This window comes from Triturus cristatus, chromosome 10 (assembly GCF_964204655.1).
Source record: "Triturus cristatus chromosome 10, aTriCri1.1, whole genome shotgun sequence".
In the NCBI taxonomy this organism is placed as follows: domain Eukaryota; kingdom Metazoa; phylum Chordata; class Amphibia; order Caudata; family Salamandridae; genus Triturus; species Triturus cristatus.
In genome coordinates, this window is record NC_140593.1 from 1,096,584,188 (window position 1) to 1,096,603,187 (window position 19,000).

General features: G+C 45.9%; 1 protein-coding gene across 8 annotated transcripts in view; it reads right to left on the reverse strand.

Annotated features, from left to right (window-relative positions):
• SUN1 (Sad1 and UNC84 domain containing 1) overlaps positions 1-19,000 on the reverse strand; it is a 406,387-nt gene that overhangs the window by 47,532 nt on the left and 339,855 nt on the right. For all 8 annotated transcript variants that reach the window (XM_085629317.1, XM_085629315.1, XM_085629312.1 and 5 more), the window contains 2 exons: positions 4,315-4,399; positions 3,409-3,524 (listed from right to left, as the gene is read on the reverse strand). In XM_085629317.1, the coding sequence (XP_085485443.1) occupies positions 3,409-3,524; positions 4,315-4,399 (201 nt within the window). The remainder of the gene's footprint in view (positions 1-3,408; positions 3,525-4,314; positions 4,400-19,000) is intronic.

Genomic DNA, 19,000 nt, shown 5'->3' on the forward strand with positions numbered 1-19,000 from the left:
GGAAATCGCCCGACCCAGCGAGTCCGTGGTGTCAAGCCCACATCGTATGGCGTGCCGCGCTGCATCCCTCCCATCGGCCAAAGCCTGGGTAAGACGTGTCCGGACCTCCTCCGGACACAGGGGCAGCACGTCCTCCACCGTATCCCACAGAGAATGGGAATAACGGTCCAAGAGACAGGCGGTGTTCAAAGACCGCAGGCCCAAACTAAGGGACGAGAACAGTTTCTTGCCAAACTGCTCGAGTCTCTTGGAATCCCGGTCCGGCGGAGCGGTCGGGAAGGAGGATTGGGAGGTAGAGGCCTGGATAACCAGACTCTCGGGGGTGGGGTGTTGGGACAGGAAACTGGGGTCGCCCGGAGCAGGGCGGTGGCGCCTGGCAACGTTCCTATCCACAGGAGGAACTGTGGAGGGCTTGGACCAGGTGCCCTGCAGAACGTCAGTGAGGGCCTCATTGAACGGCAGCAGAGGCTCAGTGGAGCTTGCTGCGGTTTGAAGCACCTCAGTGAGGATGTTAGTCCTCACAGCCACGGCAGGCAGCTCGAGCCCAAGGGCTGCGGCCGCCTTGCGCAGCACCACAGAAAATGCTGCACCCTCCTCCGAAGCCACAGTCGGAGGAGAAGTGAATCCAGTGTCTGGCGAGGTATCCAGACCACTGGCCTCCCCCAGTTCATCTGCCCAGTCCTGTGAAAGCTGCGACTGAACAGCCATAGGGTCCTCGAACCCCTCCCAGTCGCCCCCGTCGTCCGATTCCTGATAAACAGGAGGAATGATCGGAGCCGGACTGTAGAGATGATAGGTCTCAAGCGGCGCCGGACGCGGCGTCGGTCGACGCCGTTGCGGCGCCGGTCGACGCCGTTGCGGCGCCGGGTCCGGAATAGGGCTAAACTGGGGTTGGACGCCGTCCGGAGGCGGCACCGGAGGTGTAGGCGTCTGCGCCGGCGTCGGTGGTTCATTCGCCGGCGGAGGAGTGGTTAGGTCAACCGGCGTCGACGGGGGCCCAGGCATGGGCCCCGCGGGGACCTGCGGCGTCGAGACCGGAGTCGTCGACGGCGCCGGGGCCGAAGCCGCTGGCAGGCAAGGTCGCCCAGTCGAGTCCGCGGGGCCCGAAGGCGCGCCAGCGGGCGTCGACGGCGGGGCCAGGCTCCTCATGGCCGAGAGGAAGGCACTGACCTCCGCCGGCGTCGCGTTAGTCCCAGGGACCGGAGGGTATGGGGACGGGCGCGGCGCCTGCGGCTCTGCCGGAGCCGCGGGGGTGGAACCACCCGGACCCTCGGCCGAGTCGCGCGACCGGCGAGGGGAGTCCGAAGAGCGATGTCGCCTCTTGGACTTCTTAGAGCGTTTGGACTTACCCGACGACTTGGAGCCCGACGATCGATGGTGGCGTCGGCTAGGGCTCCGCGAGCGATCCTTGGACCTCCTCCTGGACCGGGATCGCGCACGACGCGGAGCCGAGTGGCGAAGCTCGAGAAGCTTGCGGGACCGCTCCCGCCGAGCCTTCGAAGTCAGGGCCTGGCAATCGGAGCACGACTCCGCGTCGTGGTCGGGGCCTAAACAGTAGAGGCACCGGCGGTGGTGATCGGTCACCGACATCAGTCGATGGCAATCCTCGCAAGCCTTGAACCCAGGCATCCTACCGGCACCAGATGTCGACAGACAAGGATCAAAAGCGATCAAAAAAGATTTAGTCAAAAAAGACTAAAAGGGGTAGCTCTCCCGGATCTGCGCTTACTGGCGCGGAAAAAAGAAGAACTGACGTCAGCGCGCGAGGGCGGCGTCTAAGTACTCCGACGACGTCATTCCGGCGCACGACGCCGACGACGGACCCGCAGACGACGCCTAGCGACGCGCAAGGGGTATTGCTGACGAAAAATCTTCCAGATCCAGTCTGACGCCTGGGGATATTCTAAGGTGAGGAATCTAACTAACGTGTTTCTTTCAGATACTTATATGTGGTTATTTCAAGTGAATACCCAGACCATCATGAATACCCATGACCACATTGTAATCTGACAGCATGAAAGGCTATGCTTTCAATAGGTTATCCTTGAAATACCATAGAAGATCTGAGCTATGCTCCTAAAAGCTAACAATAAGTATTAGTAGTTACTGAGGCATTTAAAATTAAAAACTCTCAGCCTCACAAAGCACAAAAAGAATTGCAGAAGCTACTGGGCCCTCTAGTCAAAGAAAAATACCCACCGAATACATCTGCACTATAACTTGAATCCACTAAGGTGGAAGAAACAGATGTGTTTCAAATGTCACCATCACTGTACTGCAGGTAAAGAATTTCCCTTTGCTTGGGTGACAAAAATGCAAAGGCTTGCAAAATGGACATTGTTCTGGGAAGGCAGCGGACCTGAGAAGCTTTCATCAGCCAATTATCCAGGTGATGGTGCATGTGTAGTCAAACTGGCAATCACTACATGCAGTGTAATCGCAAGGTTTCAACATCAGGCTACATGGCAAAGCCTTAAGCTGAATAGGATGGGTCACCATGGCAAGTCTAAGAAGCAGGTGTTCGGACAAATCAGGATGCAAAAATATGTCTTGCACTTAAATAAATTAACATTAAGACCAATTTTGGAACAAAGAGGTTTAGTAGTACCAGACTGAGAAGGATTCTGTATCACACACCCACCTTTACTGCATGATTTTGCAATTTCTGATCTACCTCCTGTAACAATTTAGCTGGAAGTTTTTCTGGCACTGTTATACTTGTTGATGTATGTCAGACAACTACACTGGGTGAGGGCTCTATGATAAAGCATACCACACTGAAGTATGTGAGTGGGAGAGTGTAAAAAACAACAACCCACCAACAACAAATGAGTGTTTCATGGGATGGCCTCTTTAGTGATATTAATTTAGTTGAGTCATGGAACGGAGGTACGCCCCTCCAATTAATTTTCCTCACACTCTCCTTTTTTATTAAGTTATTAGTTACTTACTGGGCAGGTGCACACAAATTAATATCATATTGTGAATGGTCAGATGATGCATTATAATTTTGCTCAACACAAATAAGTAAAAGCCTCACTTATCTCCTATAGGGCTACCTGTTCTAGGGCTCACGGCTCTAGGACATTCTGAGCCTGGAAGAGCTCAGTAGAAACAGCAAAGAGATAAGTGAGGGACCAAAGTGAGAAGGGTCTGGAATCTTTGGAGACAAACAAAAGAATGATAGAATGGAAGAACCTGATAGGAATCTTAGGGCAGGCATGGTATAAAGACTCTTTAAGGAGAAAGTGACTGCCTGGTTTCAGGATGCTGCAGAAGGAAAACAAACAGACACACACACACACACACACACGCACACACAAACACACACAACCCCCCCCCCCACACACACACACATTACAGAAGACAAAGTAGTGATCTACTGTCCCATTTAATTCTGGAATTTACCTGGATCACAACTCGAGGAGACTGTGAGAAGTACCATAAAGGAATTCCAAAAAGGCTCATTAGGGCAGTTTTGGTTTCATACGTCTCAGAACAGCGAGTACTCAGAATGCTCCCACCTAAATGAAAGAAAATCTTATTTAACCTACAATCATTAGTTGTTTACAGGTCTAGTTTTATTATAAGCTCATAAGACAGCATAATTGGGTATTGTGGAAGCCCAATCTCCAACCTGCAATCAATGAGCAGCTTTAAAAAAACGTACATGTTCTCAAAGCTTTATGTGACTTCACCTTTGAGGTCAGACTCCCAACAGACAGCTCATGAGCAACCTGGACCCTAGCATTAACCAGCATGCCATAAGCCAGAAAAGGCCAGAAAATGAATTCCTTGAAGTAAACTAGTCTACAGCTTGCTTGCAAAATTAGTTGCAATATCACCACTAAAAATTAAAGTGCTTTTGCTGGTTGCAAAGAAACAATTCTGGAGAGAAATGACATTTCATTTCAGTTGATTCTTGGACAGATCCTCAGTCATATACCAGGTGGTCTACAGTATCTGTAATCCGTAGTCTCAATGGATACATTCACTCTGGAGTCATGCAGATAAGGATCACCTGTGTAGCCAGTGTTTCGATAGGTTGTCAGCGCTGGCAAACACATAGCAAAGAGCTTGTGACTGGTCAAAAGAAAAGGGTTCTTTCACAACTGATCTTGTTCGCTTGGGTTAGTATTCATACCCGTTTAAATATGGATTACAAGCGTATCATGTATATGCACATCGAAACCCCATCTTATCTTGAAAGGTATGCATGTAACTAGTTTGAACTGTTAGCAGAGAATCATATACATTAAAATACATTACACAACATGGAAAATGAAGGTATTACAATTCTTCATTTAATCATACCTCCAGATTCCAAAGCATAGTCCACCATCCCGATTTTATCTTGAGAATACAGCTTTAATGCGTTATTTACAATGATGTGTGCTTGCTGTGAAAAAAAGTGAAAAAAAAGTTTATTGCCTAATAATGACATTTTATGCCAACTTAAAAACACATGAGTACAGAAATAGGGAGCCGATTATGTAGCAAAGTACAGAACAACAAGATTCAGATATGGAATGTAACAAATCCTGAGCTGTGCACCACATCCTGCATACATGACACAATAAGCAGATTAATACTGTGATGCCAGTGAACAGCGAGGGTCCAGGAGGCAACAAATTTGTGCCAAAGTAAACTAAAAATATATGTTTAGGACTTGGCTCTGCGGTGATCAGTAGAATAAAGAAAATCTTTCGTTTTTGATGGTACCCCCCATTAAAATACAGACCTTTCCTGTTAAGCAAGAATTAATCTGTTGATGTGAACAAGGGCGCCCTCTAACCAGCAACCTAAGCAAGGACATAATTAGTTTATGCATATGGAGTGTTTCAAGAGCACTAATGATAAAAAGGGAAACTTTATTTGCTCACAAACTACGTTATCTAACCAGAGTACAACCTTTAAATAAGCATTTGCAATGCAATAGGTCTCGCATTAACGCGAGTTTAAGGTATTGGTATTGTAAATGACAATGCGTTTTATTTATGTTTCAAAAACCAAAACATAAATAAAAGGCACTGTCATTTACAATGCCAATAGCTCAAACTCATGTAAATGAGAGACCGGTTGCATTGCAAATGCTTGTCTGCTTTTGGATCCTCAGTGTGTCATGTTAGAGTTCAGGAGACAGCCGTGCGTTTCCCTTTTCCAAACATGATCTCCCACATCCTCGTTCTTCCTGCTCAGCAGTTCGGGCTTCAAGCAAAGGGACACAACATCCTCTCTCCAGCGAAGTACTCGTTCTCAAACGTAACCCCAGAAAGACTAGTGAATTTACTAACTTTGTGTGCTGGAAACCATTAAGTGGTTTGCGCTGCCTCTCTATGCAGCTAAATAACAACAAGCACTGGCAAAGACAATATGTCTAGCTTCTGAAAGGCATGAATTGGCCTTGGCACTAGAACTTTTTTTCCTATCCAGGTATTGTTGCACATGTTAAACAACACTAGCAAAAAGAAAAAAAAAAGAAAAAGTCGCAAATGCTGAATAATATTGGCAACAAAATAAAGTAAAAAATGGGCACCCCAGTAGGAGTCTGTATATGCGCATGCGCCACCAATTATGCCCGTAGTGTCAGGATGCAAATTTTTTGTTTACTTTAATTTTCTGTTCTAAGATTGCAGACCGCGAGCTTGCTGCCATGAATTAAAACATAACATTGATAAGTGCATAATAGAGTAAAGAGTGGCTTGGTTGCAGATTGCCGCCCCTCCCCCTCAAAACCAGCATGGAAAGTTGTGCTGAATAGAAAGCAGAGGCAGGCTGGAGGTGTCACACTGGCACAGCGCCAAGTGCAGTTACAACCTGCATGGGAGAGGGAAAGTTGGGAGGGGCAAGAAAGTTGGGTAGAGACAGGAAATAACTAAACTATGAGGGTGAGAGACAGCAGGAGGTGTTACTGGTGGACAAGATGGGAATGAAAGAGCCAAGGGACAGGAAGTGGGGCAGATATCAGTGCAGATGTAGGCTTGTTTGGAGCAGTAAGACAGAAGTTTAGCACATAGTTGACACATTGTCCCTGATTGCATGTGTGTTTTTATCATTGAATTCAGGACTGTATGTTTTATTCTTCCCAGATATTTATTGCTGGACCACAAGCACCAGGATTTCAGATAAAGTCAATACAACTGCAACTGCATCTCTTCAGTTGCCTCTGTGGACCTGTCAGGCACAAGAAGGGGTCGGGCGAAGAAAGTCTGCAGCATAAGACCACTTGGTTTGCCAGGGGGCGCTCCTGGCACGTGCAGGGACTTGTGTCCCATTTTCTACCAGTCACTGGCGCCACCTAGCGGCTGACATCGAGTTATGCAGCCTGCCCGGGGCGTTTTTTTAAACTAGGGTGAAGGAGTGTATGAGAGTCAGAAAAGAAAGAGGTCTCATAGGGGCAAGAGGAACAGAGGATGGGCGAGCGGGAGACTGTTCTGTGTGAAATAGGGAGGAGGGCATGGGAGGAGGGCATGGGAGGGGGGCGGGGGAGAGCGGGAGGGTAATGTACGTATTTGGGTATGTCCTTTCCACTCCTGGTTTAATCACCTGCTGGCAACTCATCATGGACATTGGGAGTCGGATATGTGTAGAAGGCCCACCTCCTCTAACGACAAGACTCTTCTTTGCTGTGAAATAAAATCTGCAACACGTTGTAGAAATGGGATAGCTACGTCTAATAGAGCCCTTCTGGCTAGGCCAGGGTAAACTTTGCTGCCACTTGTCCATAGCCTATTACTGCTGAAATGAGAGGGGTGGCTTTGCTTTAGGCTCGCCTGGCCTCCAATTTTTCCTTAAGGGTTTCTGCAAGAGCTGAAGTGCTTAGCTGTGAAACTGGTTACCACGGTTCAGGGCTGCCGTAAAATGAAGTGCTCGCGCAGAGCAAACACACTTGTCCTTAATACCTTTGAACGCACATAACATTATGCTATTGATCTAGCAGTTTACAAACTATTTTTATCCCAACCTTATATCTGTAGCAGCGCGAGCAGCTGTCCCCTCCCTTTACCGCCCCCATAGGACATGTCCGTACTTGCCCTGGGATAGAGGATAGAGCTGACAGGTCCAGTGTAAGGACGAGACACCGCTCAATGGGTGGACAGGAAGCCAGGCGAGCAAGAAATCAGGCAAAACTGGCACAACCAGGTCCCTTACCCACCCAATCCCAGCAATGTGAGTGATCAGGAAACAAGTGTGAAAAGATGCTAATCTGGTGGCAAACGCTCGATGTCTCGTGTGCACAGGAGCCAATAAATGTATGGTTAATGACACAGCTTCCAGAGAGGATTCTTCCCCACACACCCTTCAGACGCAGGAGACTGCATCAACATAGTTCGATATTAAATCAACCTCATTCACTAGCTCAAACACAAACATCACCCAAGTTCGTAAGTAGTCACTCTTCGCGACGCTCACGAGCATTACGCACGCACACGCACTATCAGCCGCCCTTAAGATCACCTGATCAAAGTTCACTAGTCTCTGGAGCGACCCTCCCTCCTCCAAGCAGTGTTAAGTATGCCAAGTGTCGGAGTGCCAGTCTTACTCTTTGGCACGGACATCCGACGTGTCCTTACTTTTAGGAAACTGTTCAAACGCAATGATGTTGGGGCGGGCGCACCCTGAGCCAACGACACCAATGTAGCCTTACGGCTAGAGCTGCCGATTTTGGAGCCTCCCCCCCGGAGCTCTGTAGAGTGTGCAAACGGACACCAGGAACAAACAAAAAACACAAAGCATGGGCAGGCATGGCGGATTCTGTGAAGGAGCACATTCAGAGGTTGGGGGTGGGGTGCTGTGGGAGGAATGCAGCTGCCACCCTGCGCGCGGTCCCTAAAGTGAAACCGGACCGCACTAGAAACAAGCACGGTCCGCTTTCACTTTCATCCGTTGTGAAAGCTTTCTTGTCTTTATGGGACCATGTGTTTAAACACATGGCCCCATAAAGATGAGAAAGCTTTTACTTCAGCCGGAAAGCAGATGAGCCCGTCCAAGTGGGCCGGCCGAAAAGTGGAAAAGACTACGTCACGCAGTGCTCTTTCCCAATGGCTGGCCACCGTTTAGCATAAACAGTGACGCCGGCCAATGGGAAAGAGGGGCGGGGCTTGAAGCCCTTTACAGAACTTCCTCCAAATCATTAAATCTCGACAGCGAGACTGCGCATGTGCGCAGCCCACGCAGGCGAGACCTAAAAAGGGCACATACTTTGCATTATTTATGTACCCACTAAACTTTCAGGACTGGTTATTTCATGATTCTAAAGAATCATTGCCTGTACTACCAGGGTATTATTTACTCAAATATTTCAACAAGAGGTAAATTAACATTATCCTTAATAACTACAACATTTTCAATTCTAAATGCGGCTTGTTGACAAATGCAGTTCTTAGGTGCTTAACCTTTAGTAAATTCACATGCTTTTTTCAGTCTTGCAAGAATCTCACTTTAGCGGTCTTCAATACGTTAAAAAAAAGATGCATATGGTCGGCTTTTGTGCTTGCTTCCTATTCGATGGCTATCCATCCTCATCTTGCCTCTCTCTACACACACTTACATATATTCACTGAAAAAACCATAGGTTTCACACATGTTATAGTTAGTGGAAATTTTACTGATAAAAAACCAATGAAATTGCCCCGTTATAGTTAGCGCAGGCAACTATAACTCACGCGACCACAATCCTCTGCTGATGCTAATACTGTATTTAGACACTTATTTGCCCATGTCTTCTTCCATACATTTTTAGCTATACATATATTACAAATATTTTTTTTTCATAAAGACACATATGTCATCAGCAGAGGATTGCGGTCGCGTGAGTTATAGTTGCCTGCGCTAACTATAACGGGGCAATTTCATTGGTTTTTTATCAGTAAAATTTCCACTAACTATAACATGTGTGAAACCTATGGTTTTTTCAGTGAATTTGCAAGGTTTTTTAAATGCTAATTCCTAACTATAACGTGTGTGAAACCTATGGTTTTTTCAGTGAATTAGTACGGTTTTTTAAATGCTAAGTTTTTTTCCCTTATAATAAGCCCTGTACATTTGGTGGCCTACGGCCACCAAAAGCACAGGGGGTGGGGTAAGTGTGGATAGTGTTTTTTTCCATTGTAATAAGCCCAGCACATTTGGTGGTTTTTTTTATTTTTATTTTTTTACCGTACGCTTACCGTAAGCGTACGGTAAGCGTACCCCGCGAAATTGCCGAAAAAAAAATAAAACCGTTTTTGCACTTGGGGGATGTTTGGGGACTCCCTCAACATGACTATGTGGGAGGGAGTTGTCAAAACAGCCCCTTTACATGTTTTTGGGCTTCCGATTTTAAAAATCTCTCTCAGTGCGAGAGACAAAATGGCGGCCGCCGCTTCCTGGTTTCGGCCGATTCGAATGTTTACTAAGATCTAAGAGCCAATCAGAATCGCGCTCGCGCACGCCACCGTACGCTTACCGTAAGCGTACGGTAAGCGTACCGTAAGCTGGGTCAGATATATATATTGATTTAAAGGCTATTTTCTCAGAATCTACTGAACAGATTTACACCAAACCTACAAAAGGCACTTCCTTGACCTAGGGACTACCTCTCTGCCAAATTTTGAGTAATTCTGTTCAGCCATTCGGGCTGTAGCTCGTTCTAAAGGTCCTATGGAAAAATGCATGGGAAAAACGCGTTTTGGGACCCCCCTTTTATCTCAGCCCCCGCTTGACGAATCCCCCCGAGACTTTCAGGGTAGGAGCGGAGCGTAGCGCCCCACCTATTTTGAGAAATTCGCGAGGATTCGTCGACCGGCGCCAAAGTTATTCAAAATAGAATGTTGAGGTTTTCCTATGGAAACGTGGTCCTAACTATAACTACCTACTGGCTATCGCCAGTAGGTAATATATATATATATATACACACACATACATATACACACACACACACACACACACCTATACACAAAGGGAAAAAAAAACAAAGGATAGAGTGACGTTATAGTTCGGTTCAGACTGTACACGCACAAAACCATCTTATCTAAAGAAACTTTGACTCATGCCCTAAGGTAACTAAAACTGGTGCCTGGTCATGCACAGACTTCTCATCACAAATGTTATTGCAAATGTTGCAGTTCTATTATGAATGATGTCATACAAGAGGTTATTTCTGATGTAATATGTTGGGTAAGTAGCAGTGCATGGAAAGAGCACGAGTTATAGTTACCTTAGGACACAAGTTATAGTTTCTTGAGATAAGTATAACTATAACTGTTTAATTTCTCTGGTTTTGTGAGTGTAAAATGCTTTTGCTTTTTTGGACCCTAGACAGGTCGCTGGGCGACCCCAATACCATGCCTCGGAGGTCAGGGAATCCTTACCCTGCCCCCCTTCTCTTTTTTTATTTTTTTAAACTTCTTTTTTGGGACTCAACTGAGTCAGAGTCCCAAAATAGCTGCCAACACTTCCTGGCTGAAGTGTTGGTAGCCAAACAGATCTCAGCATAAGATCTGTCGGATCCTTATCTCTACATATCTATATTTCTTTTTCCTTTATCATTTCAAAAACTACTGAATGGATTTGCACCAAATCACAAAAAGATCTTTCTGCACCCAGATCTAGCTTTCTGCTAAATTTGGTGTAATTCCATTCAGCAGTTCGGGCTGTAGTCATGTCTAAAATCTCTATGGGAATGAACACTACAATTTTTTTTACCGCCCCTTTTTCTCAGCCCCCGCTTGACGAGTCACCCCGAAGCTTTCCATGCACAACAAGACACAGGAAAACACCCTTTCCGGAAAATGTTGTGGAGATTCGTCAAACCTCACCAAAGTTATAAGCAAACCAAAATGGAATGGAATCTATGTCTCATCTCGAACTACCTACTGGTGACCACCAGTAGGTTAAAAAAACAAGCATTTACAATGCAACGGTCTCGGCATTGTTAAAGTTAGAGCTATTGGCATTGCTCGTGACATTATTTTTGTTTGTTTTTAAAACATTTAAAGAAACGGCATTGTTATTTACAATGTCAATAGCTTAATCACTCTCAAAAGCGAGATTTATTATGCGAGCATTATTTGGGAAGTTTGGCAAATCCATAATTATAAGGAAAACGCTGCAGCATCGCAAAATGCCAGTGGCCCAGACTAATATGCATGATTAGTATGTGGATTCCATGCCCATTCCATCTTTGTCCTCTCTGCTGAAACTGCTGTCTGAAGTGTCAAATTTTATTAATACTAAACAAAAATCGCACTACCGTGCCAGGGCCAGACTTGGCGTTGATAATGATTGTTTGAAAAGGGAACTTTGAAAGGATACGAACTTGACCAATTCTGGTTTCAAAATATAAGAGAACACTGTAGAGGCATGCGTCTACCGACTGTTATATATAATTTGGGATATATTTCTTAATCTATCGAGTTCAGCCACTGCATGATTATATTGTTGTCTCTTTTTGAAACTCATGAGCAGTAACATTGTCGTGGTGTCACTAGGGCTTCAAGTGGATGCTTTTTCAATATTATATACAAGCCACAGTTACTGCAAATTTATCTTATGCAACTAACAACGATTGACAAAGCCAATAGTCCTAACTTGTTGTAGGTATCATGTTACTTGTTGTATCATTATGCCTGGATGCAATGACAAAAGAGACAGCAAAAGACAAGTCGTATAGACCCCGCGCAACACCGCCCCCCACCCCCACCCATTTGTTTGTATCCCACTTAAAGCCCTGGGTAGGATACTCAACAACAGGGCCGAACTGGAACCCCAAAGTAGGCCTGGCAATTATGTCGGACCAGCTGGAGGGTCATGGGGGAGGTTAACTGTGAAGCACTTTTGCTACAGGAATCGCCCGATGCCAGCCCGGCCCTGCTCAACAACCCCGTTCTCTCCCACATTTACCTGTGATCAGGCGCGCAACACCCATTGAACTCAAAGGGCTTCAGCCCCCCCCCCCCCCCCCCGTCGTGTGTGGCAGCCCGGGATGAGACCGCTTCCCGGGCAGACACAAAGCCGCGCCTGAGCAGTTCACAGGTCTTTAAAAATACCATTTGCATGTTGATGAGGCCTCACTGTTGCTTCACCCCTTCCAAGAACCCCCGCAGCTCCACTCTGCCTAGATTCAGCCCCCCCACCCCCGAAATCAGCGCCACTCTGCCTACTGTTTAAAGATTCAGCGCCCCCCCCCCCCCGAAATTTTCGCTTATTCCCCCCCCCCCCCCCCCAGAACATTAACTAGCAAGTGATTTCGCTGGTCGCTTTTTCACAAGCTCTGAACTTTGGCAGTGATGTTTCCCCTTGATAGAGAAGTTTCAGTTTCTGTATTTGGATTCCATGCCCATTCCATCTTTGTCCTCTCTGCTGAAACTGCTGTCTGAAGTGTCAAATTTTATTAATACTAAACAAAAATCGCACTACCGTGCCAGGGCCAGACTTGGCGTTGATAATGATTGTTTGAAAAGGGAACTTTGAAAGGATACGAACTTGACCAATTCTGGTTTCAAAATATAAGAGAACACTGTAGAGGCATGCGTCTACCGACTGTTATATATAATTCGGGATATATTTCTTAATCTGTCGAGTTGGAGTGGTGAATGTTCCATGCCACATTTTGCCATCAAAATTCATTTCGACTCAAAACTAGAACCGGAAATGAGGCAAGACGCCGAGTTGTAGCACCACAACATAAAAGGAAGTTAAGGAGGTCGAAGTACTGTTTGCCAGAGCGGAGACCATAGTCCAAGCACGGTTCATTGTGGCAGAGAAACCAGAGTTCTATAAAATAAATGTTCGTGAGGGAGGGGGTGGTTTTCGTAAAACGTGCCTGGCGCTCGGTAAAACAGCTTGAATTGTGTAACGATGACCCGCAAGCCGAGAGAGCGTGCACAAATGTTGATGTGAGAGACTGAAGACATTGAGAGTTAAAATCTGCAAGCGACAATTACTTTTATTTTCTTTGCTACATAAATGATCGAATTTAATGGAGGGCACCGAAAGACACCACCGCCTTTCTCCGAGGCACAGCAGAAATGCCTCGGAGAAAGGGAGCGTCCTTTTCGGATTCGGGGGCGTGTTTTGCTGTTGTCTCCTCCCTGAGACTTTTCGCAAAAAACACGCCCCCCGATCCGAAAAGGACGGGGCATGATTGGAGTGACGGGACCTCTTCTCCAATGGCTGGCCAGCATTTACTAGGCCAGCCAATGGAGAACAGGGTAGAAGAGGGGCGGGTTCAAGCCCCTCTTCTCCCAAGTCATTATCTCTCGCGAGCGAGACTGCGCAAGCGCAGCCATCGCTAGCCGAGACCTAAAAATACATATGTACATATATACATAACACATATATCTTTCCCTCTTCTTCTGCTTCCCTACATAGGGCCCATTAGTGTTAATTTGCTATCTGGCCACTCCTTTGTCTTTTATGCGCGCTTGCACAATTATTTTTAATTTTTATTTACCACTGCAAGACTGGAATTCTCCACCCCGGAACAGTAAAGATTACATTTAAAAACTGTCTCGTGTCACGTCAACTTAATCATTCAGCGGCCACAGTAGAATTAGGATGCATATGCGATCATGGAATGCCTCAGGTGCACATGTACCTCGTTGCACCTTTTCCCCCCAATGCGGTTTTGCATTACTAACCGCTATTTTTCCCATTGCTTTTCTGAACAGACATCAGCACAAACTTTTTCGAAGTCAACAGATCTACACTTGCAAAACCAAAAGGCGAGGCCGACTGGCTTTGCCAATGCTTGTTGTGAGACCGTGCCTCTTTCTGTGTGAGCACCTCCATTTTTGTGGTTTGATACTCTTGAATTTTGAACTCTGTGCACCAAGGTACTTCTGTCCAGTATCCAGTGTACGTGCTCCGACACCAAATACATGGTAAAATTCCTACATGGCATTTATCTAACCTGTAAGGCCATAGTATGTAGGGCAGGAAAATACACCAATGACACAAGAAAGTTCAATAGCATCTGTTGAGTACAGTACCTATTGTGCCATTGACTATTCTGACACGGAAAACATGGTTTCAGACCTAAGTGTGTAGCCCAACAGCATTTAAATCTACATGCAACACTGTCAAATAATCCTTTTTGATAGGATAGAAACCTACTTTTAAATACTAAACTAGTCAACCATACATACGCATTGTAGCCTACAAGACAGGATGCGTAGATTTTAAAAGTGGAACATGTAAGAATTTCATGATGGCTGTGAAAAACGAAAGCATATTTAAAACACCATTTTTGCTAACTTTGGTTTAAGATAAGTTACAGAAATGATTCAACCACGGTTATAAATATTAAACATCTAATTCCATGGTGGAAGAAAAGCACAGATTTTTGGTTAATATATAGGAAAAGTAACTTTAAAAAATGCAGACATTGCCTGCCTCGAGCTCCAACAGACTAATTACCATTAGCCTGCCTGCAGCTGGAGTGTTGAAGCTAATTGGATGAGGTGTGACATACTGTCATCAGAGTAAAGACAATGGTAGTGGCCTGGCAGGCTGGGTTAGGTGAAATATTTATCAAAGTTTAACCCAAGATGGACAGTTAAAAAGGACCCAGGCACTTCTCTAACTTGAAAGGGGCTAGTTGGAGACGGGTAAATTATCAGCATACTGATAATGAAAGCCTCGAGTAGAGGGATCTTATGCCCACATGATACACTTTAGTCTCAGTTTCTCAGGGAGCTGGCCAAGGAACAATTTAGGAATGACTGAGAGGGAGACCAATGCATATTACCATAGACACTCCAAGTGTTCCACAAGCTTCCTTCAGGGGCAGATGGGTTCTGACATTTTGAATTTTACAAAGAATGGTGCACTATGTAATAGTTTACAGAGAGGAAACCGGGTGTGCTGTTAAAGTGGGAAGGGTTGTAGCTGGGAATTGTTTACCCCTTGGTCAGAGCATCCAGGAGTCACTCCTATCCACTGGCTAGTGAACTGAACAAAAATAGCATCGTACCCCTACTTCCTCAGAACACTTTCTGGACCTGTGGCAGAAGAGGACTGGATCTGTGTGGAGACCTGAGGGATTAAACCTGCTCCCACTTGTGCCCAGAACTAAAAAAAATGGACTCCAAGGGTCAGTGGCTGCTCTCCTGTGTGGCTACAAGGACTTAAAAAAAGCTGAAGAGGCCATTTAATTTCGAGTAGTGACTAGTTGACCAGTTACAACTAGAACTGGACTGAACCTGGCTAGTGGCCTCTTGTAGAGTTTGTCGTTGCCACCAAGTGTTATCCCGAAGGTCCTAGTATCCTTAGAAGTTACTAAGAGGAACTGCTCCATAAAGTCTGAAAATTTGGGACATTTCATAACCTCAGAAGCTTCATTGTGACCTCACAGTAAAGGTATGCAATCTTGAAAGGACTTAGTCTAATACATCTTCAGGCTCCCCACGCTGGAAGGCGGTGAACTACAAAAAATACTAAGCCTGAAGGTAGAGATCTTAACAAGGCTAAGGATAAAAAAGTATTCGATTGATAACATTTCTTCAGCCATGAAACTTTCCATTCGGAGCTTCTACTGCAAAAGCAAACAGTTACAGCTGGACTTCTTCCATGTCTATCTGACTTCGACTGGCCTTTGCTGGATACAGTCTTCAACCGTCCCCAGTAAGACGACAGACTTTTTTTAATGGAAATCAGTGTCAGAACATAAAACCTTTGACTGCAATAATCAGCTTGGTGAATTCAAACTCCACTTCATTGTGGTTGGCCTGAAATCGTATGAAGGTCCCAGTCAATCACCAACAGCGATCTCGGATTGGTGCTTCACTTGCTCTTGGGGCCTTTTGCCTTTAAACTTTTAAGGTTCACACTTCCCATCCCCCTTACTGCACATTTAAAATTATTTTGTCACTTTTCTACCTACATTTCGTTTATTTTTGAGAAATTGGTTGCATGATTTTGACTGAGTTGTGCTTTGACTTTTCTAGTGTTGCTACACACTATACACATCTCCTTAATTCAGCCTCTCTACTCTGTGCCATATCTATCAGCAGTTAGAGCTTGTTGTTGAGCCTCTTCAGGAGAGCATGACAAAGCAATTCAGTCCGGGTCAGGAAGCCCCCACGTAGAGCTCCTGGAACATACACGGGCTCCAACAAAAAATCGAAACCAACAACACTGCACCATTTTGGCAGGACTTTCATGTCCTCATGCTACAAGAGACCTGGGCTCAACCCACTGTCACACTAACCAGCTTTGTAGAGTTCCAGAAACCAGCCATTAAAGTCAACAGGTGTAGTTGTCCAATAGGCGGCCTATCGATCTATATCTCTTCAGCTCTGTACCACACAGCAGAAGAAATTAATCTGAAAGTGCCCTGGGCTCAAGCAATCAACCTCACTCTCCACCAAAACGCTAAAGACCACTCACTCATGATTATTAACATCTACATCATCCCAACCAAGCATAGGAAAAGGGAGATATTGAGGAACCTGGTGTTAATAACCAACCTCAAGTTAAAATATCCCTCCTCTAATATTCTGCTACCCGGTGACTTTAACATCAACCTATTTGGGGGGCTAATTGGCTGGGAGGCCAAAAGCTTAGATATTGAGTACGACCGTCCAGTTCAAAATCTACCTCAGCCAACCTCGTCAGAAAATAGCCAATTTCTTCCTAAACCAGTGTGACTAGCTAGGCATCAGGCTTCTCAACAGCCACTTTAGTGGTGACAATCCACCTGGCTGGACAAGATCTGTGGGTAAGTCTATTTCCTACATAGATTTTACCCTCAGCACGGTGGGACTTTTTGATCACATCACATCAGAGATTTCTCCTTAGGGCTACCCCACAACAGCGATCATAGGCCACAGCATATTAAGTTCTCCTTCAGCCCTTTAAGACTGAAGGCCGCTCTGCTCACTAGCACAGGGGGGCGGGCAGAAAACCTAAAGTGACTGAGATGGGACGACAAAATCAGTCAGGAAGCAATGCCATGGATCAAAGCGCTACTGGCCAAAGTCATAGCCCAAAACAACTCCCCTATAAGGCAGCGGTCTCTCCTAATTGAACAAATTATGCAGGAACTCCTAGGCAAACTCTCACCACAGACAAAGCCATGCAACACGCCCTCTTTTAAACAGAAGATCTGAAGCTGCTAAAAAGTAGAGGAAAACGTAACATGCAAGCCGTTATTAAGCAACCTTTATCTATGGCCACAAGAAAGAGCGTGAATCTATCAAGATCCTTATTCAGGAGAGCACTCTGGAGTGCTAAAGGGGAAAGAAATGAGGAATTCTGGCTTCACCTGCTAGCAGCCAGTAAGGGAAGGAACCCAAGAAAATGTTGGTCCCTGATTAATCAAACCACAATTGGAAGCAAGAGGACCAACGCCAACATTCCAGATCCAGAGTGGGTCACTTGTCTGTCAGCCCACTTTTCGTCAGGGCCCAAACGCTCAATCAATCTCAGCAGCTGGAAAGGCACCCACAGCGCCAGGCTTGTGCCCCCAAAGGCCAGCAAAATGCCTGGCCCCACAAATCCTCCAGAAGTTTGTAGTAGTCTAAAGGAACGCTGCACACACAAACTGGCAACGCTGCGCAAAGACTGAGCTCCTGGCTCTAATGGGTTACCCACTGCTTTCCTCGCTTCTGACCCAGCTCTCAGGTCCAAGGTATTAGCTCCTCTGTTCAAACACTGCCTGGCAACAGATTCCATCCCAGAGTCTTGGAGAGGCTCTATAATCCAACCAATTTTTAAAGAGGGCTCGAAATCTAACCCTAGTCACTACAGTCTCATAGCTCTAAGTAACGACGCCAAACTGTACACTATCCTGCTACTTGATGCTCTCAAAGCCTGGGCAGAATTTCATTAGATCATACCCAATAACCAATGTGGCTTCAGGGACAAGTGTGGCACCTCCTCAAACTGGATTGTTTTGGCCCTCATGTGCGACAAAGCATTCAAAGGCAAAAGGGCGTTTACTCCTGCTTCATGGACTTTAACGCCGCCTTCGACAGCATTCCAAGAGGGCTCCTCTGGTGTAAACTGCAGGACTGGGGACTGCCCGACGGCCTACTGAGAGCAATAATACAGCTCCACACCAATACATGGGTTTGAATCAAACTAGGAGACTGCTCCTGCATATCCAGGTTGATCTCCACGAGCTCTGGAATGAAGCAAGGCTGCGTGCTAGCCCCCTGCTATTTAATTCATACATAGCGGACATGTCCCAGCAACTTGACGAAACAAATTGCTACCTGCCTAAATTAGGAGGTCAAAGCATGTCACATCTGCTCTATGCAGATGACCTGCTGCTCCTCAGTCAGACAAAGGTCGGCCTCCAACAGCTCGTAACCACCTTACATGACTACACAAGGGCACCAGGCTCCAGCACAGTAAGCACTACAAATACTTCGGAATAGTGCTAGACAGCAAATGGTCACTCACTTCTCACATATCCACCATAAAGAACAAGGGCTCCAGCCTAAAGTTTGCCCTATCATCTATCACACTAAAGCTACAAGGCCCTAGCCCTGACCCCCACCGTCCCCCCTCCTCCAGGTGATGAAAGCAAAAATCATACCAACTCTAACATACAGGTGCAAAGTCACCCACGGCAAGAACAAAGGGCCCGTAGACTAACTGGCCACCAAGATATACAATCCACTCTGCGTCTCCTTAAAAGAGCATCACAGGTGCAAGTAAGACTTGAGTTCAACATCACAAGACAGCACTGGGCAAGAGGCAGCTTCTTCTTCAACTTCTGCCACAGGTTCAGACAGGCCCCACCTAACACCATGCATGGCCTAATCTAGCGTGAACTTGAGCATTGTGACTCAAGATCATCTTCATACACACAACACCTCGAGGCCAAACTGTCTGAATTCTCTCTAGCCGAAGCTTGGAACAAACACCTCTCACAACAGGTCTTCAAGAACCTAGCAACCCAAACAGCTAAAAAAAATGTCAAAATTAGAAGACATGACAACTCTGTGAAAGCGCTCTCACGCGTGGTCAGTCATAAACTCCTATTCCCAAGCAGCAGTGCTACATCAGC